This window comes from Acomys minous (genome assembly GCF_964271855.1).
Source record: "Acomys minous genome assembly, chromosome: 1".
Lineage (NCBI taxonomy): Eukaryota > Metazoa > Chordata > Mammalia > Rodentia > Muridae > Acomys > Acomys minous.
This window is the reverse complement of record NC_140483.1, coordinates 50,298,930-50,324,912: the sequence shown is the minus strand read 5'-3', so window position 1 is coordinate 50,324,912 and position 25,983 is coordinate 50,298,930. Positions and strand designations below refer to the sequence as shown.

Sequence of the window (25,983 nt, the reverse complement as noted above, 5' to 3'; positions counted from 1 at the left end):
ATTACAGTCTGCGTTCATACTGTTTGGACACACTCTATGCAGTGTGAGGGAAGGCTTATGCTATAAAAGTGCCAGCATTAGTGGCCATGCAGACAAAACGCAAGAAGTCCCTCCAGGCTGAGTCTCTCAGTCTTCATGTCTGCATGCATAAACACATTAGTACCACATTTTAAGGAACAAATTAACTTGAGAAATATCCCATAAATAAGTGATGGTATTAGCTACACAAACCATATCCTTCATGGATATCTATTTATCTGAATATGTTTTAGGCTATAGACATACTGAAGAGTAGGAAATAATAGGAGAAGGAAGATAAACTTCTGATTCTCACTCATCAAATTTAACATAGATACAGACCGGCACACGTTGGGAAACTAGGGGACCATCCAAAGTGGTAGCATTGCGCTGAATCTGGCCCAACTCTGTGTCCGTTTTGGCAAGAGAATTTCAACAAATCTCCGACTTTATATTTATATTCCTTGGGGTTAACATTTAAGTGTTCTTCTAGTCTGGGAATGCTGCATTCTCTTTCTTGAAAAGTAAGATAATTAGAAAATACAGTTAATCAGGGAAGTGTGTGTGTCAATAACCCTCTTCCTTATGAAAACGCTGCATATTAATTCGATATAGCCCATAAATCACTATGAGAGTCTCTGAGAAATGTAAAATTATACAATATATTATTTATAAAATTGATTAATAAAATGAACTTACTTTTTTCAGGCTCTGATTTGCTGCAGAGAATTATTAATGTTAAAGTCATAACCACTATTCTAACAATACAAAATTGTTTCTTGCATATGTGAAATCAGTGCCATACAATATCTACATCTCATATTAAAAATCCTTTCAGTTTAATATAATGTGAAAGTAAATCACATAAAATCATTTCTAATATCTGAAGTTAAGAAAATATAATTAGTAGATTTTAAACTTTAAAAAAATTAAGAAACATGTGCAAAACTTTTATATCACTCTAAATTATTTTGTTGTACTCCTAGCTCTAATTACTAACTAGTTCTCAATTATTCTTTCTCAAATTAAGAATGTATAACATTCTCTATTGTAATAATTTTTTTCTTTAGTTATTGATATTGTTGAGTGTTACCAAAAATAAATTAGTAAGTAAATAAATACATAACATTTTTCTGTCTTGAAACCACCCTTCTTTCTAATTTATTAATTAAAAGATACAACTCTTAATTAGGGGCATTCATAAAAGATAATCGATACTTTTAAAACTCAAAAGATGGGAACACAAGGTATCAAGTTGGGATAAAGGGACAGAGTATTAGAGGAGATGACTGGGACAGGTGACATTTTGGAGGCAACACAGAAATCTAGTGCAATGGAAACTCCAGGTAATCTATCTCTGTGGGTAACCCTAGCAAAGAGTCCTAGCAATGTGGTTCTCAAACCTTGAACCAGCCATCTTCTGTAACCAGGCAAGGCTTCCAGTGGAAGGATTGGGACACCAACTCAGCCTCAAAACCTTTGACCTACTGTTTGTCTTGCATGCAAGATGTGGCTTCAGAATTTGTGGGAGTGGGAAACTAATGGATGGTAGAGTTAAGCCTCATGCCATGAAATGGAGCTGATGCCTGACACTGTATGAACACCAGGAATCAAAAGCTGGGTAGCCTAGAGACCTAGGATAGAACCAAATGTGACCAGAAAATATCATGAAATGATTCCTAATATTACTCTGCTATACTTATAGACCGTACCCTAGCATAATCACCATCAGAGGCTAGACCCAGAAACTGATGGGAGCACATGCAGAGACCCACAGCCAAACAGTAGGCAGTGATCATGCAAGTCCCCAGAAGAGGGAAAGGAAGGACTGTAGGAGCCAAAGGGGTCAAGGACACCACAAGAAAACACACAGAATTTACTAAGCATGACTCATAAAAGCTCAACAGAGACTGAAGCAACAATCAGGGATCTTGTATGGGAGTGACCTAGGTCGGCTACATATGTTATGGTGATGTAGCATAGTGTTCTTGTGGAACTCCTAACTGTGAGAGCAGAGGTTTTTCTGACTCTTGTGTGTGCTTTTGGGACTCTTTTTCTCCTACTAGGTCACCTTGTCCAGACTTAATATGAGGGGATGTGCTAGTCTTTTCACAACTTGATGTGGCGTGATTGGTTGGTTTCTCTGGGAGGCTTGCCCTTTTCTGACAGGAAAATGAAGAGAAGTGGATCTGGGAGACAGGAAGACATAGGGAAAGGAACTAGAGGAGAGGAGGGAGGGCCAACTGAAATGGGGTGGAATGTATGAAAGAATAAAAAACCCCACAAATGTTAGTGAATAATCAGCAACATATTTGAAATAGATGTTATAAAACTAGTATATCTGAAAGAAAGAAAGAAAGAAAGAAAGAAAGAAAGAAAGAAAAAGAAAGAAGGAAGGAAAACGTGCATTGGGGCTACCAACGGAAGTCAGAGAAATGGCACATGCTAAGTATGTGAGACTCTATAAGAACACATTCCCAATTATTCCTTTGTTTTAAAAATTGAGCTTTAGATTAACTGGAAAAATTCATCCTGAGCAAGACTCAATGCAATTTTTCCATAATACAATTACTTTGGGCATGTGATGACCAGATCTACTTGATAGACCTGTGGTATTGCCTTCCCAGGAATGGCCAGCACTTTCCTAGTCATTAGGGCACTCAGAAATGTGTAATAATTTACACAGGTCCACAGTGGTGGCTAAAGAAACATAAGATGGAACCAGGCATCCATTAAGGGCTATAGAACTTTGCCCTGGAATGCCCATAAGAATCTAGTAGCCTTAAGGTAAGATAATAATAATGTAGAATAATTTTAATCTAGCAACATGGCTGCTCTGGAAAGGGATCACCTGAAAAGACCTAGGTCTATATGATCCAACTGGAATGCAGACAGGCCACACACTTTTAAACCCACTGACTGGAATACAGACATGCCCTTAAAATACACCTTTAATCTTAAACAAATGGAAGAATGGTTAGTTTATTGAAGGAAACAGCCATATTTGGAAACGACCTCTAATTGAGGGACAGACTAAGTGATGAATCAGAGAAAAATTTGAAAGAATGAGTCAGATATAGGATATGACCACCTCTCATGAGAACAGCACAAAATAAAAAAAAAGAAGCTATTTAAGAATAGCACGGTGGGGGGGGGAAGAGAGACAGAGAGAGAGCAAGAGAGAGAGAGAGAGAGAGAGAGAGAGAGAGAGAGAGAGACAGACAGAGACAGAGACAGAGAGAGAGACAGAGAGAGAGACAGACAGACAGAGACACATACACACACACACACACACACACACACACACACACACACACAGAGAGAGAGAGAGAGAGAGAGAGAGAGAGAGAGAGAGAGAGAGAGAGAGAGTCAATCAGATCATTCAACAAGGCAACAGAGGCAGCTGAAGCCAGAGAATAATAAGAAGGAACCAAATTATTATAAAAGACCAGTGTCAGTTTGAGACCAAGTGGAGCAATTCAGTGAGGAGCCATGGGAAGACAGATTGGAATAGGAGTTCTGCCAAGCACAGCTGACTTGAACTACCCAGTCAGAGTTCAGAAAAGAAGTAGAAAGTGTGAGCTTATTCAGCAGTAAGTCTCCAAGACAACATTTACATTTGGTGATTAAGTTAGTTTTACAGAAGTGGATAATGGGAGCCTAGCCTGGCTACAGAAGATGGCCTGTTCAGGTTTTATATCCTCCACTATCAGAAGTCCCCTCTAGGATTGATTAACCTCCTAGGTTTCAGGAAGTTTCTATTGCACTCGGTTTCCATATAGTCCTCTAAATTCCCACCTATTCCAGTTATCTCTTCCTAAGCTCACTGTACCCTTCTCTCTGTCCTTCAACTGACCTCTCTGTTTTCATCCCTACCTGCCCTTAGTCCAGTCACAATTTTTTTTTCTACTTCCCATTCCCAGGGAGATCCATGCATCCCTCCTAGGGCCTTCCTTTTTACTTAGCCTCTCTGGGTCTGTGGATTGTAGTATCACTATCCTTGACTTAACAACTAATATTTACACTAACTGAGCATATATCATGATTGTCTTACTGGGTCTGTGATGCCTCACTCAGGATTTTTTTTTCTGGTTCTGTCATTTGCCTGCAAATTTCATGATGACATTTGTTCTAATAACTGAGTAATATTTTGCTGTGTAAATATACCACATTTTTAAATGCAGTCTTCTGTTGGGGTGTAGTGTGTGAAAGTATGTCTTTGTATATTCAAATGTTGATTGCTAAACAGCAGAGCCCTGAGGACTAGCCAGGGTTTTTGGTATTGCTATTCTTATGGTGCATCAGAAGGTAGATTCTAGGGCATTCAATTTTTTAACACCACAAATATTCATTTTTATATTTTTAAAAAAAGGAGAGAGAAAATAGTACTCACCATAACATGAGGGTATATCAGACCATCCATTATCAGTACATGTTATGGAGCCTTTGGTATGCTTATCCCTGTTTTCATATCCAACATGGCATTCATAGTTTAATTCGTCATTGATTTTAAACCATGTGTTATTATTTTTAGTCCCAGCATTCTCAAACACAGGCATATCACAAGACTCTAATGTAAAATAAAATAGAATATTTCATTTCTAATGTGTTAATGGACAATCTGAGTGATTCCCATTAAACAAAAGTCATTATAGATTAATATATGATGAATTTAAAAAATATATAAAAACAACATAAGACTGACAATATATTATTTTCCTGAAATAATTGTTAAAATGAGATACTTTTTATATAGCATTTATGTCCGTTCTTAGGCTTTTCTAATATTTTCTTATAGAAAAGTTCTTCAGCACAAGTTTTCTTATACTTATCACATACTACAAGTAAACAGACAAGTGCAGTGCATACATACTTTTAAAGAAGTATAATAGCATTTTGTGAATTAATGCTCCATATAGTAGTTAAAATGATTCATAAAATATAGCAAAGTATATTAGCTGAATTTACAGCAGGTACATTTATTGTACTATATCAATGGTTTTCTCTTTAACAATAAGAATATCCAATAAAGACTCGTTAATTGCAATTTAATATAAATGAATATTACATGGGAAAATTTTTAATTGCTTTTTCTTTAACTAGATCTTATAAAGGCACACTAGATGAAAAATTAAACTAGGGAATTAGTGAATATCTTAAATTGCCTTATTGTTTAATGTATATTGATTAGTTCTTGAGAAATATGACTGTCTAACTTTTCTGAAAAATATGGTAAGATGGACTAGTTATTATTCTTATAAAAACAACCCTTCATCAACTATAGGTCCTAAAGCAAAGAAAACTTTCAAAACAGTGAAATTTTCTGCTACCTGGACATATATATTTTAATTTCCAATATCAAAGTATTTGAGAATAGCTTCTAAGGGGAAGACATTCTGAGATGACCTTCACTCATAGCGTCAAATACATATTACAAGGTTATCCTATACTCATGGAATGAAAAATGTACATATATCTTCATTAGGAACTTTACCTCTACATCTAGGAGCATAGGACTTTGTTAAGCAAGATAGAACACCTTTAAAATGCAGTTAGTCAAAGATTCCTTCACTAGATTGAAAACTATGGGATTTTTTATATAATTGAAAAGGGAAATGAACACATATCTACAATGCAGAAATGAGCCAAATGGAAAAAAGGTATTGGTGTACTGGTCTCCAATTTTAAAGCTCACTTTTCAAATGAAATAGCATCAGACTCATACAAGGAGAATAAACCAAGTCTTGTGAATCACCACTATAATGCCAGCAATATAATGAAATACTCACTAATGCATGTTGGTTGAACTGACCATCCATTTTGTAGGCAAGTAATTGTTCCTGATGTTTCTCCATTTGCTGTTACATAGCCCTGTTTACATCTATACCGTGTTTGTCTATTTAGAGCGTATGTTGGATCACCTTCAGAAAAAAATCCATTCTCAATTTCAATATCTGATGTTGAACATGTCTCTAAAAAGGAAGAGACATGAAAATATGAGTACGTGTATATTGGATTAAGGATTTACAATATTAAAAACATAATAAAAATAGCCATTAGTCTTTTGTATGATATCTGAAATAACTGAAGTCATTCACGTTACAAGAAAAAAAAACCCACAAACAAGCAAAGAAACAAAAACAAAACCTTATAGGTTTAAAGACACGTAACTATAGTCTTCTGCGAATTTTTTCTAACAAAGTAAAATTTAAAATACTTATAATTTTTTGTAAAATGTGTAATGTTCTTATCCAAATGAATCCATAATGCTACAAATTGTCAGAAATCTGAACAATATTTTTTTTCACCAAGTAGTAAAGAGAAAGGTAAACTCAACTGGAAAAGAACAAAAATTAAAATTCAATAATTAATTTTACTTTGTGGATTTGGAAAAGAAACTAAATACTAACACAAACAAAAATTTTGAAAATGTAAAAATATGAACTGAGTGAAAGCAGAAGCCAAACAAGGAAGTAGTGATGAGGTCATTATTTTTGTTCAGATATATAATAAAATTGTAGCACAAAGGAAATAAAAATAGAGTGCCAGACACAAAGAGGAAGCAGCAATATGTAGTTGAAAATTACCAATACCATGTTTTGAAAAACAAAGAACCCTAGACTAGAACTACAGAGTAGCAAGAGTTTAATGAGTTTCATTACTGAACCAGCATTAAATAAGGGGTAATTTTCCAGAAGACACCAAACCAGAAAAGAAAAGAAAAGATATTTTACTGAGTTTAAGGGGAAAAAAACCCACTGTACTCAAAAACATTAGAGTCGTTGGGCCTGAGCCATAGAAAAGCACTGAAGATAGAAAATATAGAGTAGAACTCTACAGATCTCAGCAGCCTCCCTTTGGCTTCTCGGGCCAAATGTCAGCACACTGTAAGATGTTCTGATGCAGGAGAACATGAGAAGAAAAACTAGTAAGATCAAAGGTTCCCAGGACACCAATTCAAGGTATCCAAACTGGAAGATGGGGAAGATTCTCTTGATCCCCCTAATTCTTTAGAAAGACTAAGCAGTCTCAACTTTCAGCACAAGCAGTAGAAATAGCCAAAATAACCCAGGGAAATCTTAGACATGATGTCAAAAGAACAGATCAAAGGCTTCTTCAGCATTGCTCCCTGAGATGCCAGCACAAAACGATGACCACACTAAGGTTGTGGAACAGCTGGTTTTCCAGAGTCTACGTATGTGACTGTAGAGCATGTAGTTGTGTAATTCTAACATATATCTAATATTTATCCAGTAAATTAATACTGCCAAGGGTGAAAAACAAGTGAATATCTTCCCAGCTGTACACCTGGACCTAAGTTTCAAACAGTAAGAGGGAATTTGTGCCTGGTACTTTAAATCTATGCAACTACCTAAAGAAGAAATGATTACTGCTTTGATAAAACGGTACAATTTTTAATGATATTATAAATACTTACTCTGATGTACACAGATACCTACTGTTCCCACTGCTCTTCAATGAAACTTGGTTTTGCAGTATGTGGAGATCTTGATAAAAATCCACAACTTGTTAAAATGCAGAGAACAATTGACTGTATGTTGACAGTCAGTTCCAGTTAATTCATATACAAAACAATCTCTACACCTAAAGCTTGGGTAATCATCATTTAATAAGGAATAGAAAGATTTTGAGGACCAAAAATTTTAGGTGTCTACTATGTGATACTGAATTCTATATATGACAGGCAAACACCACCCATGAAATCTCATGGTTGTCTAAATGAGTTCACCAAATGCCAGTTGACATACCAATGCATATGGAGACATTCTCACAATCACTACCCCTACATGAAGACCAATAGGTAATCAATGTATGCTCGGAGAAGAAAATCAATCTTCACTAAGTTATCCAATCACACATGATCAGGACTAAAACATGTACCTCAAGCTTAGTGGTTTTTTCTTGTGTGTGTGTGTGTGTGTGTGTGTGTGTGTGTTGAACAATCATGGTTTAAAAAGTGGTGAAAAATTTGAGAAGGGAAGAAAGAAGAGGAGTAGGTGGTAGCAGAAAGATGATAAAATGTTGTACTCATGTATGAGAGATGCATTTTCAGAAAATTAGCACATCTCTCAACTGTCACCAGAGAAGCAGCTATCTGAAGTAGAGTTCATTTTAAACAAATACCCACAAGCGATTAACATGTAAAAGATTAGGAGAATAAATATGCAGCCATACATGGGTTATCTTTACCACATTATCTCCTACTAGAGTTGTAGGTACTGTGCAGAAGAAAGGGCAGGAAGAGTAGAAGAGTTGGGAGAGACACATAAATACTAGGAAGGAGAATTTTCCAGATATAGCAGGGAAGATCTATGTATGACTTCAGAGTGGTTGTGAGAGGAGACTCAAGGCCTGTACAAGTAAAAACTAGACCAATACCAGCATGGCAGTGTCGGTGCACAAGGAATCCCATTCCTAGCAGCTGTGGTAAAAGTGGAATTAGTTTTCTTCATGAATATGCTCCTGGTGAGCCAGTCATTCCCAATGTAATGCCACATGTGGAAGAATATAAATACATCACAAATTGGGCATCATGGATTGATTCAAGAAAAAAAGAAAAGAGGACAGAAAGTTGTGTGGATATTAAAAGCAGTGTATACCTTGGAGTAGTTAGGAATGAGTGAATAGAATAAAAAACATTGATGAAATTCTAAAAATTAAAATTATTCTAAGTGTCCTAAATGATCAAAATAATTTACAAATATTTACTCTCGCATCATAGAGTGTTAAAATATAGTTACTAGAAATAATATTAGAAACTCATAAGACATGTCACACAAAATATATGCACAAATTTGATAAATTGTATCCTGGATATGTAAAATGTTATAAATAAATTATAAAAGAAAATAATTCATTTAAAAAAGAATTTTAGGTGATTTCTATTATTAGTCCACTGAGAAGATAAAATATAAATATAATGATCCACTTTTCTGCTGACGTGTTTCAAATCTAAAACCTGACCTTTCTTTACTTAAAATGGTAAAGATAGCTCAATTGTTATATAACTATATAAATATATATCTTTCAAATAAACAGTTACCATGCAAGCCATAACATAGAAGAACAACACATCTATGGTACTAAGAAGTAATGGAATTAAGTTAGAAAACACAATACAAAGGCCATTGCTGCCAGGAGACCAGGTAAGCCAGACATCCACAGACATTACCCATTCTCTTGGTTCCTCAGCCAGACAACCCCTCCCCAACCACAGGCCACATCTGCCAGAAGACCAGACACCAATACTAGAAGAGACTCCATGCTGGATCAGAGGCCACACAGGCCACCAAAAACCCAGCCTCTAACTCTAGTAGAGACCCTCTCCTCAACCATATTGTTTAAGCAAGCCAAACAAATGGGCTGAGGAAGAAATTAGGGAAACAACACCCTTCACAATAGCCACAAAAAACATAAAGTATTTTGGTGTGACTCTAACCAAGCAAGTAAAGATGTGTATGACAAGAACTTCAAGTCTCTGAAGAAAGAAATTGAAGAAGATATCAGAAGATGGAGGATGACCCATGCTCATGGATTGATAAGATTAACATAGTAGAAATAGCTATCTGACCAAAAGAAATCTACAGACTCAATGCAATTCCTATCAAAATGCAAACACAATTCTTACAGACCTTGAAAAAATATTTCACCTTTATACGGAAAATCAAAAAAACCCAGAATAGCTAAGACAATCCTGTATAACAAAAATCCGCTGGAGATAGGTCCGTCTCTTATCTCAAGCTGTACTACAGAGCAACAGTAATAAAAACTAAATGGTACAGGCACAGAAACAGACTGGGGGATCAATGGAATTGGATGGAATACCCTGAGATAAACATACACAGTATCAGACACTTAATTTTTGACCAAGAAGCCAAAAACATACAGTGGACAAAAAGATATCATCTTCATGAAATGACGCTGGTCTAACAGGATGTCTACATATAGAAAGATGTAAATACAATCATATTTATCACCCTGCACAAAATTCAAGTCCAAGTGGACCAAGGTCCTTAACATAAAACCAGAAACTTTGAATCTATTAGAAGAGAACGTAGGTAAGGGCCTTGAGACCATTGGCATGGAAGACAACAACTTACTAAACAAACAGAAGTAGCTCAGGCTTTAACCTTAACAATGAATAAACAGAACCTCATAAAACTGAAAAAGCTTCTGTAAAGCAAAGGACACTGTCAATAAAACAAACTGTTCCTAAGGGCGAGCTCCTTACCCAGCAATAGAAGGCAAACAGAAAATGAACTCAAAAAAAAAATTAGAGGGGGGGTTCCTTCATGTTCCTTAATAGGGGTATTTAGTGTTCATCAATGTTTTTTCTTTTTAATTTTATTCTTTTATGTCTTTATTTATATTTTTTCTTCCTTTTTCTTCTTCTTCTTCTTCTTCTTTTTCTTCTTCTTCTTCTTCTTCTTCTTCTTCTTCTTCTTCTTCTTCTTCTTCTTCTTCCTCTTCTATTACTACTACTACTACTACTATTACTACTACTACTACTACTACTACTATTACTACTACTACTACTATTACTACTACTACTACTACTACTACTATTACTACTACTACTACTACTACTATTACTACTACTACTACTACTACTACTATTACTACTACTACTATTACTACTACTACTACTACTACTACTACTACTACTACTATTACTACTACTACTACTACTACTGCTGCTGCTGCTGCTGCTACTACTATTACTACTACTACTACTACTACTACTACTACTACTACTACTACTACCACCACCACCACCAGGTTCTTTGCATACATATTATGATTTCCAGTTTAGTGTTTTTATGTGATTACTGGATGTGTGAACAAGTGAATCTCATATTCCTGTACCTTTTCTTTTGCTCTTTTTTTTTTCATATCGCTTGTCCTATTCCAGTGTGTTACTTTTGATCTTATGTTATTATTATTCTTTAGAAGTTTTTTTTAAATGATGACAGCATTGGGGTGTATCTAAGTATTAGCAGAGGTGGGGAGGAACTAGCAAGAACAGAGGGAGAAGAAACTAATACTGTAGAGAGAATAATGTAGTCAGTGAAACAAGTAAAATCAAAATGTTTCAAGAATAACATAGTTATAAGAAAATGATGACCAAATAAAATATAAACTACTTACTCAAATCTGTGGGATGGCAACAAAGAATATGGAGAATGCTTGCAGCACTCAGCATACACATTGAGAATAAACAGGTTATCAGTTACCTGATACTCTCCTAAAACCTTAGAAAAATCAGGGCTCTCAAATGGGATGAATAGGAGAAGGGGGATGGGGAAAGAGGAAGAGAGTGTGAGACCAGGACTAGAAGATAAAGGAGACTAAGATTGGGTTGTAAAGTTAATAAATAAATAAATTTATTTAAAAAACACACAAAAAATTAAAAGAAAATGACCAATTCAAATGGGAATTTTGAGAGATTGCTAATACTGGTCAACTATGAATAAAAATTAAAGTACAAGATGCATTTCTATACAGATGTATTTAGAATCTAAAATCAGCCTCTCCTGATTTTTATATGGAAAAAATCAACTTGAAGTTTGATCATTGCTGTTATGAATGTAAAAATATCCCAAACATCCTGAAAATCCATATGCCAGGTTCTCACAGACTGAATCATGCACATGCCATAGTGCTCATAAGTCTGTTTTAGATACTTATCTAAGAAACACTTTATAAATGTCAATCCAATTGTTTATCTTCATTAATTTCTTAAATGTTCACAAATACCACAAAACTGCCACAACATAGCCAAAATGGTCCTTAAAATGTATATAGATAGGTAAATGAGTATATATCTATGTAAAGAAAAGGAGAGGTATAGGTTAAGAAAACTCTAATCAAGATGTATTGTCGAAGAAACAAATCTTTTTGTTTGTTTGGTTGGTTGGTTCTTAGACTTAGACTTTTTCCCTTGTACCTTTTAAATCCTTCATGTAATGTGAACATTTTGTTTTTTAATATATTTTATTAATGTATTCATAATACATCTAAATTGTTATCCCATCCCTTGTATCCTCTCATTCCTCCTTCCCTCCCATTTTCCCCTTACTCCCTTCCCCTATGATTGTGACTGAGGGGGACTTCTTCCCCCTGTACATGCTCATAGGGAATCAGGTCTCTTCTTGGTAGCCTGCTATCCTCTGAGTGCCACCACGCCTCCCCATCCAGGGGACGTGGTCAAATACGGGGCACCAGAGTTCGTGTGAAGGTTAGACCCCTCTCTCCACTCAACTGTGAAGAATGTCCTGTCCATTGGGTAAATCAGGGTAGGGATTTGACATTTACTGTATGTATTGTCCTTGGCTGGTACCATAGTTTGAGCAGGACCCCTGGGCCCAGATCTGCCCAGCATAATGTTCTTCTTGTACGTTTCCAGGGTCCTCTGGATCCTTCAACTTTGCCGTTCTCCCATGCTTCTTTCATCTAGAGTCCCAATAGGATGTCCTCCCCTCTGTCCCAGTTTCCTGATAAGTGAAGATATTCATGGGACATGCCCCTTGGGCTAGTATGCAGATATAAGTGAGTATATACCATTTGACTCTTTCTGCTTCTGGGTTAACTTACTCATTATGATCATTTCTAGTTCAATCCATTTGTCCACAAATTTCGGGAATTCCTTGTTTTTAATAGCTGAGTAGTATTCCATAGTGTATATGTACCACAGTTTCTTTATCCATTCTTCTACTGAGGGACATTTAGTCTGTTTCCATGTTCTGGATATTATGAATAAGGCTGCTATGAACATGGTTGAGCAAAGTTTCTTGTTGTATGCTGGAGAATCTTCTGGGTATATTCCAAGGAGTGGAATAGCTGGGTCTTGCAGAAGCCCTATTCCCAGTTTTCTGAGATAGCACCAGGTAGATTTCCAAAGTGGCTGTACTAGTTTGCATTCCCACCAGCAATGAAGGAGTGTTCCTCTCTCTCCACACCCTAGCCATCATGTGGTGTCACTTGAATTTTTGATCTTAGCCATTCTGATGGGTGTAAGATGGAATCTCAGAGTTGTTTTGATTTGCATTTCTATGGTGACTAAGGAGGTTGAGCATTTCTTTAAGTGTTTTTCAGCCCTTTGATATTCCTCTGTTGAGAATTCTCTGTTTAGTTCCAAGCCCCATTTCTCAATTGGGTTATTTGGTTTGGTGGTGTTTAATTTCTTGAGTTCTTTATATATTTTGGATATTAGACCTTTGTCAGATGTAGAGTTGGTGAAGATCTTTTCCCAGTCTGTAGGCTGTCGCTTTGTTCTCTTGACAGTGTCTCCTACCTTACAGAAGCTTCTCAGCCTTATGAGGTCCCAATTATTAATTGTTGACCTTAAGGCCTGGGCTTTTGGTGTTCTGTTCAGGAAGTTGTCTCCTGTGACAATGTGTTCCAGGATCTTCCCTACTTTTTCTTCTAACTGATTTAGTGTCTCTGGTTTTATGTTGAGGTCTTTGATCCTCTTGTATTTGAGTTTTGTGCATGGTGACAAATATGGGTCCAATTGCATTTTTTTTTACATGTAGACATTCTAGGCCAGCACCATTTGTTGAAGATGCTATCTTTTTTCCATTGAATAGATTTGGCTTCTTTGTCAAAAGTCAAGTGACCATATGTGTGTGGACTCATATCTGGGTCTTTGATTATATTCCACTTGTCAGCCACCCTATTGCCGTAACAGTACTATGCTGTTTTAATTACTGTTGCTTTATAGTACAGCTTGAGATCAGGTATGGAGATTCCTCCAGAAGATCTTTTATTGTAAAAGATTGTTTTAGCTATTCTGGATTTTTTGTTTTTCCATATGAAGTTGAGAATTGAACTTTCAATGTCTTTAAAAATTGTGTAGATATTTTGATAAGGATTGCATTGAATCTGTAAATTGCTTTTGGTAAGATGGTCATTTTTATTATGTTAATTCTCCCAATCCATGAGCAAGGAAGATCATTCCATCTTCTGATGTCTTTAGAGTTTTGAAAATTTTTTCAAACAAGTCTTTCACTCACTTGGTTAGAGTAATTCCTAAATATTTTATGCTGCTTGTGGCTAATATGAAGGGTGTAGTTTTTCTACTTTCCTCCTCTGCATGTGTGTCATTTGTATATATTGGAAGGCTACTGACCTTTTTGCATTAATTTTGTATCCAGCTCATTTGCTGAAGGTGTTTATCAGTTGTAGGAGTTCTATGGTGGAATTTTGGCTGTAAATTATGTACAATATCAGATCATCTGCAAATAGAAATAATTTGACTTCCTCCTTTCCCATTTGGACCCCCTTGATCTCTTTTGTTGTCTTATTGCTCTGGATAGAACTTCCAGTACTATACTGAGGAGATATGAAGAGAGTGGGTAGCCTTGCCTTGTTCTTGCTTTTAGAGGAATTTCCATAAGTATCTCACCATTCAATTTGATTTTAGCTATTGGCTTGCTGTATATTGCCTTTATTATGCTTAGTCTGTGCCTTGCATCACTGATCTCTCCAAAACTTTAAACATGAATGGGTATTAGATTTTGTCAAATGCTTTTTCTCCATATAAAGAGATGATCATGTGTTGTTTTTCTTTTAGTTTGTTTATATGGTAGAGTACATTGTTGGATTTCCATATATTAAACCACCCCCACATGCCTGGAATGAAGCCTACCTGGTCATGGTGAATGATATCTTTGATGTGTTCTTGTATTCGTATTTTATTGAATATTTTTGCATCTATGTTCATAAGAAAAATTGGTCTGAAATTCTCTTTCTTTGCTAGGTCTTTGTGAGGTTTAGGTATCAATGTGACTATGGCCTCATAGAATGAATTTGGTAATGTCCCATCCATTTCTGTCTTTTGGAGTAGCTTGTAGAGTATCAGTAATAGCACATTCTGGAAGGACTGGTAGAATTCTGCACTGAAACCATCTGGCCCAGGGTTTTTTTTTGGTTGGGAGACTATCAATGATTACTTCTATTCCTATAGGGGAAATGGGCCTATTTAGCTTGTTTATCTGTTCTTCACTCAATTTTGGCAAGTGGAATTGATCAAGAACATCATCCATTTTCCTAAGATTTTCAAATTTTGTAGCATATATGCCTTTGAAGTAGGATCTTATGATTCTTTGTATTTCTTTGGTGTCTGAAGTCATGTCTCCCTTGTCATTTCTGATTCTGTTGATTTGGATACTGTCTCTCTGCCTTTTAGTTAGTTTGGTTAACGGTTTGTCTATCTTGTTGATTTTCTCAAACAACCAGCTCTTGGTTTTGTTGGTTCTTTGGACTGTTTTCTTAGTTTCTAATTTATTATTTTCAGCCCTGAGTTTGATTATTTCCAGTTGTCTACTCCTCTTGGGTGTTTCTGCTTCTTTTTTTTTTAGGGCTTCCAGCTGTGTCATTAAGTTGCTTATATGGAATGTTTCCAATTTCTTTTTAAAGGCACTTAGTGCCATGAATTTTCCTCTTAGCACTGCTTTCAATGTATCCCACAAATTTGGGTATGTTGTTCCTTCGTTTTCACTGGATTTCAGGAAGTCCTTAATTTCTTTCTTTATTTCTTCCCTAACCCAGGTGTCCTTAAGTAGAGAGTTGATTAGCTTCCATGAACGTGTAAGCTTTTTGTTATTTCTGTTGTTGTTGAAGTGCAGCCTAAAACCATGGTGATCTGACAGGGTACAAGGTATTATTTCAATCCTCTTGTATCTGTTGAGGATTGATTTGTGACCTACTATGTGATCAATTTTGGAGAAGGTTCCAGGGGGTGCAGAGAAGAAGGTATATTCCTTTGTGTTTGGGTGAAAAGTTCTGTAGATATCTGTTAGATCCATTTGATTCATGGCATTGTTTAATGATGTTATTTCTCGGCTTAGTTTCTGTTTCAATGACCTATCATTAAGTGAGAGTGGGGTGTTGAAGTCTCCCACTATTATTGTGTGGGGATCGATGTGCCGTTTAAGCTTCTTTAATAGAGCATTTACAAATGTAGGTGCCCTTGTATTGGGAGCATAGATATACAAGATTGTGATGTCATGTTTGTTGACTTTACCTTTGATGAATATGAAGTGTCCTTCTTCATCCCTTTTGATTAATTTTGGTTGAAAGTCTATTTTGTTCGATATTAAAATGGCTACACCTGCTTGCTTCTTGTGACCATTTGCTTGGAATATTTTTCCAGCCTTCTATCCTGAGGTAATGTCTATCTTTATGGGTGAGATGTGTTTCTTGAATGCAGAAGAATGTTGGATTTTGTTTATACATCCATTCAATTAGTCTGTGTCTTTTTCTTGGAGAATTGAGACCATTGACGTTGAGAGATATTAATGACCAGTGACTGTTAAGAGTCTTAATTTTGATGTTGGTTCCAGTAGAGCACTTGTATGGTTATGGTTTTGCAGTGGTGTTGTTATCTATTTTCTGTGTAGTTTCGGGTGGAGTTTTCCTTCTGGTACCTTCTATAATGCTGGATTTGTGGATAGGTACTGTTTGAATTTGTTTATGTCATGGAAAATTTTGTTTTCTCCATCAATGGTTATTGATATTTTTGCTGGGTAAAGTAGTCTGGCCTGGCATCTATGGTCTTTTAGGGGTTGCAGGATCTCTGTCCAGGCCCTTGTTGCTGTTATGGTCTCTGCTGAGAAGTTGGGTGTAATTCTGATAGTTTTGCCATTAAATTTTATTTGGCCCTTTCCCCTTGCAGCTTTTAATATTTTTCTTTATTCTGTATGTTTTGTGTTTTGATTATTATGTGATGGGCAGTTTTTCTTTTCTGGTCAATTCTATTTGGTGTTCTGTAGGCCTCTTGTATATTTATAGGCATCTCTTTCTTCAGATTGGGCAAGTTTTCTTCTTTGATTTTTTGAGATTTTTTTCTGGTCCTTGGAGTCTGGCATCTTCCCTTTCTTCAATGCCTATTATCCTCAGATTTCTTCTTTTCATGGTGTCCTTGATTTCTTTGATGTTTTGTGTCAGGATTTTTCCAGATTTAGCATTTTCTTTAATGGTTGCTGCAAGATCTACGATTGCATCTTCTAGACTTGAGATTCATTCTTCCATCTCCTGGATTCTGTTAGAAAGGCTTGCCTCTGTGTTGCTCGCCTTCTTCTCTGAGTTCTCACGTTCCTATTTTTTTTCTGTCTGTGTGTTTATAGTTGAATCCATTTTCATCTTCAGATCTTGAACTGTTTTGTTAATTTCTTTCATCTGACTGTTTGTATATTTCTGAGTTTCTTCCATTGCCTCTTTATAGTCCTCCAGAGCTTGAACAGTTTTATTGATTTCCTTCATCTGGTTGTTTGTATTTTCCTGAAAAATTTCCAGTGCCTCCCTACAGGCCTCTTTTATGTCTTCCACCTGTTTGGCTGTATCTACCTGCATTTGATTATGAATTTTATTTGTTTCCTCCATTATCATCCTCATTACTAAGGATTTGAGGTCATTTTCTTGTATTTCCATTGTGTTTGAGTTCTCTGGGTTGTTTTCTTTGGGATCGCTGGATCCTGAAATGCCATATTGTTGTTGTTTTTTTTTTTCGTATGATTTTATGCTGTCCTTTAGGCATCTTGCTCTCTCTGTTTTTGGCAGGTAGGTTCTAGAGTTGGGTGGAGGGAGTCTGGGTATAGATTCTCCTGTTTTCTCATGATTTCCCTAGGCTGGAAGCTCTGATGCTTCACTGGCCTGAATGCCAGGAGGCTAGCCCTGTAGTTTGGGTCTCTCACAGCCAGTGATCCCCAGATCCCCTGTAGTGTTCATCCTGTAATTGTTTTTGGGTCTCTGAATGGGCATTGGGTGAGGCCAAAGTGTCCACAGCCTTCTGGGTCCCCTTGTAGCACTGGAACTCTCCAGGGATGGAAGCAGGTTGGGTGGAGGGAGTCTACTGGCCGCTCTACTCCCTGTCTCCCTGAGATTTCCTTTGTCCAGGAGCTTTGATGCTCCACTGGTCTGTGGTTCCCGGTAGCGTTTTGGGACCCAGACCACTCACAGAGTCCAGGTTAGTGTCACAGGGCCCATACCACATACACACTGAGTCCAGTTCACGTCTGTGGACCCAAATGGGTCTCTGGACCCAAATGAGTCTCTGGGCCTAATCCACGCACTTAGACCAGTTAGCGGTGAGTCCAACCAGGGTCTTGGGCTCAAACCGCACACTTAGCTTGCCGAGTTCAGCTAACGTCTCAGGGCCCGGATTGCATGCCGAACTCAGCTAGAGTCACTGGGCCCAAACTGCCCGCCAAGCTCTGCTAGGGATTCTGGGCCCAAACCATGCACGGAGCTCAGCCAGAGTCTCAGAGCCTGCACCACCTGCCAAGTTCAGCTAGTGACTCTTGTCCCAAACAGAGCGCTGAGCTCAGATAGAGTCTCTGGGCAAAAACTGCCCACCGAATTCAGCAGAGTCTCAGGGCCGAGACTGTGTACCAAACTCAGCTAGGGTCTCTGGATCCAAACTGACCGCCACATCCAGCTAGGTTCTCTGGGCCCAAACCGCCTGCCAAGTTCAGCTTGGTATTCTGAGCCCAAATTGCTCCTACATTCAGCCAGGGACTCTGGGCCTAAACCACATGCTGAGCTCAGCTACAGTCTCAGGGGCTGAACTGCACACCAAGCTCAGATAGGGACTCTGGACCTTAAATGCATGCTGAATTTAGCTAGAGACTCTGGGCCCCGGACCTAGCGCCAAGCCCAGCCAAAGTCTCAGGGCTGGGACCACACACCAAGCTCAGCCAGGGACTCTGGACCAAAACTGTGTGCCCAGCTCAGCTAGAGTCTCAAGAGCTGAATTGCTCACCGAGCTCAGCTAGGAACTCTGGGCCCAAACTGCACGCCGAGCTTTGCTAGGGTCTCAGCAGCTGAACTGCACTCCAAGTCCAGTTTGGGTCTCTGGGTACGAGCCACACACCAAGTTGAGCTTGGGTCACGTGGCCCAAACCTCATGCTGAGTTCAGCTAGGGTTGTGAGGCCCAAATCTTGCACTGAGTCCCCTCTCCCGCAGCAATTCCCACCGGTTACCATGCCAATCGCCTCTGCCAGAGGGTTCCCAGCTGCAAACCTCAGCCACCGCTGCCACCACTCTGGTCCAAGAGAATTCATGCTCCTCCTGTGTGCAGGGGTACACAGGTTTTCTGTATTTTGGTCCTTTCGAACTGTGGAGTACTCCTACTGTAGTAGGGTGGGGAGCTTGGTGTTCCTGGTTCAGAATTCCGTGCAATTTCCTGAGTTGTTTTCTGGAGCTTCTAAACATGGTCCACGCTGCTTGCTGCCATCTAGGATCCCCCACATTTTGTGTTTTTGTTATTAGGCATTAAGGGGATTTTCTTTTCTGGTACTCTCTTTTCTCTTCTTATAAGCCTTTTGTACCAATGTTAAGTATCTCTTATATTAGGTGGTTGTGGTCTCTCTGATTCTGTTTATATTATTGTAAAAGTAAATAAACAATAAAGAAAAACAATATAAAAATAATACAGTTACTATGTATCTATTCGAAGACTGTTATGAAAGATAAAAAAACTAGGTGCATTCTGGGTCTACACCATAAAACCACATCCCATTGGCATGGAGTTAGGCAGGGTGGAGTGGCTTTCTTAAACAGCATCTCTTAACCATTCCATCTCTAAAGACAAATACAGGTTTTATGCTTATTATATTAATAGTATTTTCTTCATTATTTTTGAGCACATAGTATATATGTGCTTCTTGCATATTTATAAGTTATATAAAATATCTATAGGTTTTAATGTCAATATTTTAATAATCATTATAATCACAAAGTAATTATAAGTTAAGTGTTTTGTAAAATTGCTCAATTATTTTAAAGTGTCAAGTAACTAATGTGGAAGTTCATTCACAAAATGCTTTCTATACCTATTAATTAGCAAAACATACAGTAATGCATAATGCAGGTTACTAATTACAAGTATGACAATTTTGAAGACTGAGACATTTCTCTGCAGTTCACTGTGAATCAGGGCCTTTTAGATCAAGTATAGAGAAAGATTTAAGAGATGTGGCAAAGTGGGTGGTAGAGGCAGACATAGAAATCATTACATGTATCTTTCTTTGCTACTGAGTTTGGTGCTAGGATATATCACCTGTTGGTTCTAGACTTAAATAAAGTGCTTCTGAATTTGTTTCAGAAGTCTCTCTGGTTTCAGTATAATCATTGTGTATCAATACTAGTTTATAATAACAGATAATAATAAGTTAAACAATACTTCAAGATTAAAACTAAAACTGTATATAACGTATGTACACCTTATCTAAATAAATGTGTATGCATATATTCTACATATATTTTCAATGTGATTTTTTTGCAAGTGGGATAATTGATGTTACTATAAATGAGTATTGTATGAATCTGGTGAGATTTTCTTGGTAGACAGCCATCATTACTTTTATACTTAGCCATCTATCCTGACTGACAATTAGTATTTGTTTTCTCTCTATCTGACAAGTATGTTACCCTTTCTATTATTTCTTTTGATACGAACATTTATCTAGAAGAAAAGTTACCATAAATTATAACTTTAAGTTACAGACACTCAACTTTTACCTGGAATGTATTATGTACTAGGCATTCTTTGCAAACTCTTAAAAAAAACCTATAAAACAGCACATAGAATTAAGTAAGTAGAGAATATTAAATTATGTCAAATGTATATGTTCAATGTTATAATTAAATTTCCTTATTAATGATTCTTAACATCAATGACTTGCATTTCAGCTTATTCATGGTTGTTTTTCTTGATTTAGACACTGGGAAAAATTGCAAAATTTGAGCTATGACATGTGTATGATATTTAGATGTAATAGTGAGTGATTTAATAGTGAGTGTGGTTTAAAATACTGTGATTAGAAAGCCAAATCATAATTGCCTTCACCACAGTCATCTACGTGATTAATATATTATGAATGTTATATTAATATTCTTTTCATATAAATCTATCAAATTATCACACTATCCAAGTGATAAGCCTGGTTGAAAATCAACTTCTCCAACCATCACCTGACCTCTGGGTTTTTATTGCTAAAACCCGAGGCAGTGCAATATCCTAGCTCATGCTGACTCTGAACTATGTGATTTCTGCTAATACTCTGCTCCATAACCCACGTGATCATGAACTACTGTAAAAGTGGGAGCCAAGTACTACAGAGTAGGTGCCAATGTCCCATCACCGCATTTCCATGGCAGCATCTGGGGCCATACCACTGTCTGGTAAGAGAAAAAGAGCTACTGACAAGATTTACAAGAGCAATAACCCTTGAGAATAACATATTTTCCTTTTAGAGTTTCAGATAGACTATGCATCAACTACTGTGAGCTAAAACACCCACTGCAAGTTTTTTAAAACTAAGCATCCTGATTCCTGTGCTGTCTCTAGAAACCCACCTGAGCTGATAAGTGTCTAAGTCTCAACATGACTCCCAGAAACAGTGGTACACATTTTGCCCAAATGTGTTAATTACAAGCAAAGAAGCCAGAGGTACTACCTGGAAGAAACCTCTGAATTGCAGTCCAAGATACATCTTCAGAAGACAACTTCTCATGAGAAATTCTTCATAATACAGTTGAGAAAAATAGTTCAACATAAGCACAAAAGAGCAAAAGGAATACTTAAAACATAGACAGCAAGATGACTTTACAAGGCTCACCCTTCCAGTAGATGCATCAAATGTGTTGTCACACTTATGGTGTCAGAATAGGAGTGTAAAATGGACTCTATTGCCTGCTTTTTGATCTCTTCTTACTTTTGGGACTGCCTTTCCAGGCTACAGGAGAAGAGATCTCTTTGAGACCTGAGGCAACTTGATGAGCTGGGATGGGTTGGAAGTGGGACTCCCCTGTAATGGATGTAAACATGTTTTTCTTTTGATACCAAGTGTGATATGAGAAATAACTTGTGTGATGAGATGTTTGTTCACTGAAAATAGACTTGTGAGTGGACATATGGTGTTTGCCTACTAGAATAGGAAGAACCTTTTGTGAGAATATGGTGTTTACCATTATATATATCTATCTCCTGAGGCCAGAGACAGAGAACTAGATTTTTGGTTTTTGAATTGTTTGCCTGTTCATCACTCCCTTCGAGATGCTCCTAGAGAGGAATGCTGTAGAGCATCCTTTGAGGCTCCAGGTTCCAGCTGCTGCTCCAGGTTCTGGCTGCTGTGCTTGAAGTCACTTTTGCTGAATAATTGCTTTGCTGTTTAACTGGTCTGCTGGAAGCCTAACAGTGAAGAGTTTCACTTCTCCAAGGAGCTGAGTCTAAAAAGGTCTACTTCTCCTGTCTCCACTAACCCCTTTTCTCTCCTATCTAGGGTAGGTGGGTTGGAAGGGAGGTATAGGCATTAAAGAATCTCAAATAAAGTAGGTTTGTAAATGTTCAAAACTTACACTCCCCTTCTCTGAGGAATTGGGGGGGGGGAAGGGGAGAACGAGGGAGGCTGGGACTGGGATGTGAGGAGGGTTGGGACTATGATCAAGATATTAATTAGTTAAAACAAAACAAAACCCATAACACATTAATCTATTGACATCATTTGGTAGAAACAAAACACTACAGTGACCAAAAGAAAATTTATTACCAGGAATAGTGGAATTATGTTTAGATTGGAGAAGAAGGGAAAAGTATACATTCCTCAGAAGACTGGCTCTAACTGGGGTTCTAGTCATATAACCACATTCATTTTTCAATGCCACAGACCTGAACATTAAATATATGTCAACCAAATCCTGAATAAAAATGATTTTTCCAAGATGAGTCCTTGGGCAGTGAGAATAAACCTATTAGTTGTTTTAAGATATTTTGAATTACTTGGAGAAAGAAAACTCAAACAATCTACCTAGACAGAACTTAAAAAAAATGAAACATAAAAATTAGTACATTTATAAAGATCAACCCAATTAGCAAAGACACTAGAAAAAATTTGAAAAATTATGGCTATGAGAAAAACTAGTATGAATGGAAGACTACCAAAAACCTCTAAAAAGATTTTAAATAGATCACTACGGTTTATCACAAAAAGTAAAATAAATGGAGAGAAAAATTCTTAGAGATTAAATAAATAAAGAACAAATATCTTAAAAAAAAAGCTAAGAAAAGTTGCTCATCAGCAAAATGGCAATTGAAAAGCACTCAAAAATCAATTATACATTTAAATATCTTTTATATTCATAAAAAGAAGATTCAATATTATATGATTATTTCAAAATTGTTCTGAAAATGCAAGATACTATCAAGTCTATATAAAAGATATTGGCAATCTGAAGTAAAAAACTGTAATATGTGTAGCTGAGATTAGTTTTTAGAATTCTTCAGTTTCCAAATAAAACAATTACTAAAATATGATTTAGAAAAAAATTGCATTTGACAAAGTGTTTAACTACAAATTGATTTAGGATTATATTTTAACAACCAAATTATAATAAAGAGAATATATATCACAACAATTATATAAGATGTTATAGATATTTATTTTAATAATTTATGCTTATAATGAAGTGTGACATACCTTTGTCATTTGCTAGGATATATAAGAAAAAGGAAATCATTGAAACAAACATATATTTATGTACATATTGGAGAAAAGCATAAAAACTAGACCATGCCCACTGCTCAAGAATTCCATTTCTAGTTACACATGATGGAGAATTCAGAGATAATTAGTAGGTATGTAAACTGTTAAGTTACTTCTTGAATAGACAAGTGGCTTGTGTACCATCATCTTGTTTGTTTAATTTTTTTAACTATAATTTTATAATTGTTTCAAGTCAAATGACAAGATGATTTCAAAGTATATAGTACTATGAATTAAATGAAAGTTTACTAAATGTTTTGTGGTATTATGTACTAAAGCCTAATAGGTATATTTACTTTGTTACATACTTACCAAGAATCTTTAACATTCACTTATACATACTTGAAACATTACAGATTTTTGCCCCAGGTGACATAAATAGGATGGAGAGTCATGAGCATCTTGTGATCTCAAGGCAGGTTACTTACTGATACGGATGCACTTAGGTTGAGGGGACCAGCCATTCTCTGTACATACAATTGTGTCTTGATCATTGGGAAGACTATAGCCTTTGTGACACTGGACTCTTACAGACTGACCCTGTACATGGTTAGATGCCCAGTATGAAGATTTCCCATTCTCCACATAATGGAATACACATTGTCCTGAAAAACATAAAAACTATAAATTAAAAATATGAAAACTTTCATTCATTTGAAAACAAACTAAGTTAAATTTTATCTTTACAACTGTTTAGTGAGCATATATGACATTCAAAAATAAAATTAACACCAAATGTTTAAAGGAGTTGCATTTATCTTTAGTTTTTATAAATAAAATATGCAAGTGATAAAGATATTCCCACAGTCCCTTTTGTTTGTACGCATTTCATGAAAAGCTGTTAGCAAAATTCTTCTGTTGATCTTATTTCTGCCATAAGAAACTTAACTGTAATTATGTTTGTACTCTCCTCTCTCTACTCTTTCAAAGAATCAAACATAATTTAACACAAATGCATTGACTTACTTATGCATGGGACAGCAGGATCCCACCCTTGTTCTGTGCAATAAATGTAGGGCCAATATTTAGCTGACACAAACCCTCTGGAGCAGGAATATCTGTATGAACTTCCTATATGTACTGGGAAGTACGGTTTGTAGTAATCTTCATGATCTAGACGTCCATTTTTGAATTGAGGAAAATCACAAGGTTTCACTTGTAATAAAAAACAAACAGCAAAACACTCATATCAAGATAAACAACTTCATTGAGTTACTTTCTATTAATTAAAATAACTACGTGATAAAACAGAGGGTATGTAAGACCAGAAAACCAAATAAAAGACAACTGAGGTATGTGAAGATGTCTTTTCATATGAAGTCAAATTATACCTGGCAGTTCATCACAGAAGTGGATTAGAGATATTTATTAATATGCAATATGATAACTGCTTAATTATAATTTTAAATGGAACTAAAAATATAATATGAATGTGGACAATATAGAACTGTTCTTATAGCTTTGTAATGAAGTTTTATATTATTCATTGTATTAATAAATTTATATATATGATTAATATTATTCTCTTCAGGTTCATACTCATAATTATTATGATTATTTATATTTTAAATTAGTACTTTACTATAAGATTAATATTACATATTCCATGAAGTATGACTCTACTTTAGTAAATTTCATACATTACGTTACAAGTAGTTCAACAAATATTATCTAAACAAATTTCCTTAAGGTTCCTCATCCATTTGAGGCCTTTATTAAAATTAATTTTTGTTTTTGGTTTGGTTTGGTTTGGAGTAGTTCCTTCTTCTTCTTCTTCTTCTTCTTCTTCTTCTTCTTCTTCTTCTTCTTCTTCTTCTTCTCTCACTAATGGGGTTTCTATGTGTTGCCTGGCTATCCTGGAATTGCTTTGTAGACCTTGATTTCCTTGAACTCACAGAGATCAGACTGCTTCTGCCTCCCTAAGTGCTGGGATTACAGGCTTGTGCCACCATGCCTGGATTTAGTTTTTTTTTTTTTAATTAGAGAACGTTCTCAAGAATATTTTACACATGAGTTATATGGTATATTAATTGAAATGGGTCATATTCTAAAATAAGCTTCTGCGTAATCACATCACCAGGGGTTAAAGCTGGACCTCAATAGCAAAAGAAACAACAGTAAGCCTACAAGCTCATAGAAACTGAACAGCTCTCTACTGAATGACTACTGGGTGAAGGAAAGAATATGGAAATGAAATACTTTCTGGAACTCAATGAAAATGAAGGTACAACATACCCGAACTTATTCAGTACAACAAATGTGGTGCTAATAAGAAGTTCATAGCGCTAAGTGCTTTAATAAAGAAACTAGAGATTTCATACTAGTGACTTAACAGCACATCACAAAGTTCTAGAAGGAAAAGAGATAGCACATACAAGAGGAATAGACAGAAGAAGA

General features: G+C 36.3%; 1 protein-coding gene across 2 annotated transcripts in view; it reads right to left on the bottom strand.

Annotated features, from left to right (window-relative positions):
- The window catches only part of LOC311586565 (complement factor H-like), a 168,165-nt gene that overhangs the window by 105,327 nt on the left and 36,855 nt on the right, over positions 1 to 25,983 (bottom strand). For both annotated transcript variants that reach the window (XM_084762632.1, XM_084762631.1), the window contains exons 8-12: positions 24,553 to 24,741; positions 24,015 to 24,191; positions 5,808 to 5,990; positions 4,412 to 4,588; positions 361 to 534 (exon numbers count right to left, since the gene is read on the bottom strand). In XM_084762632.1, the coding sequence (XP_084618758.1) occupies positions 361 to 534; positions 4,412 to 4,588; positions 5,808 to 5,990; positions 24,015 to 24,191; positions 24,553 to 24,741 (900 nt within the window). The remainder of the gene's footprint in view (positions 1 to 360; positions 535 to 4,411; positions 4,589 to 5,807; positions 5,991 to 24,014; positions 24,192 to 24,552; positions 24,742 to 25,983) is intronic.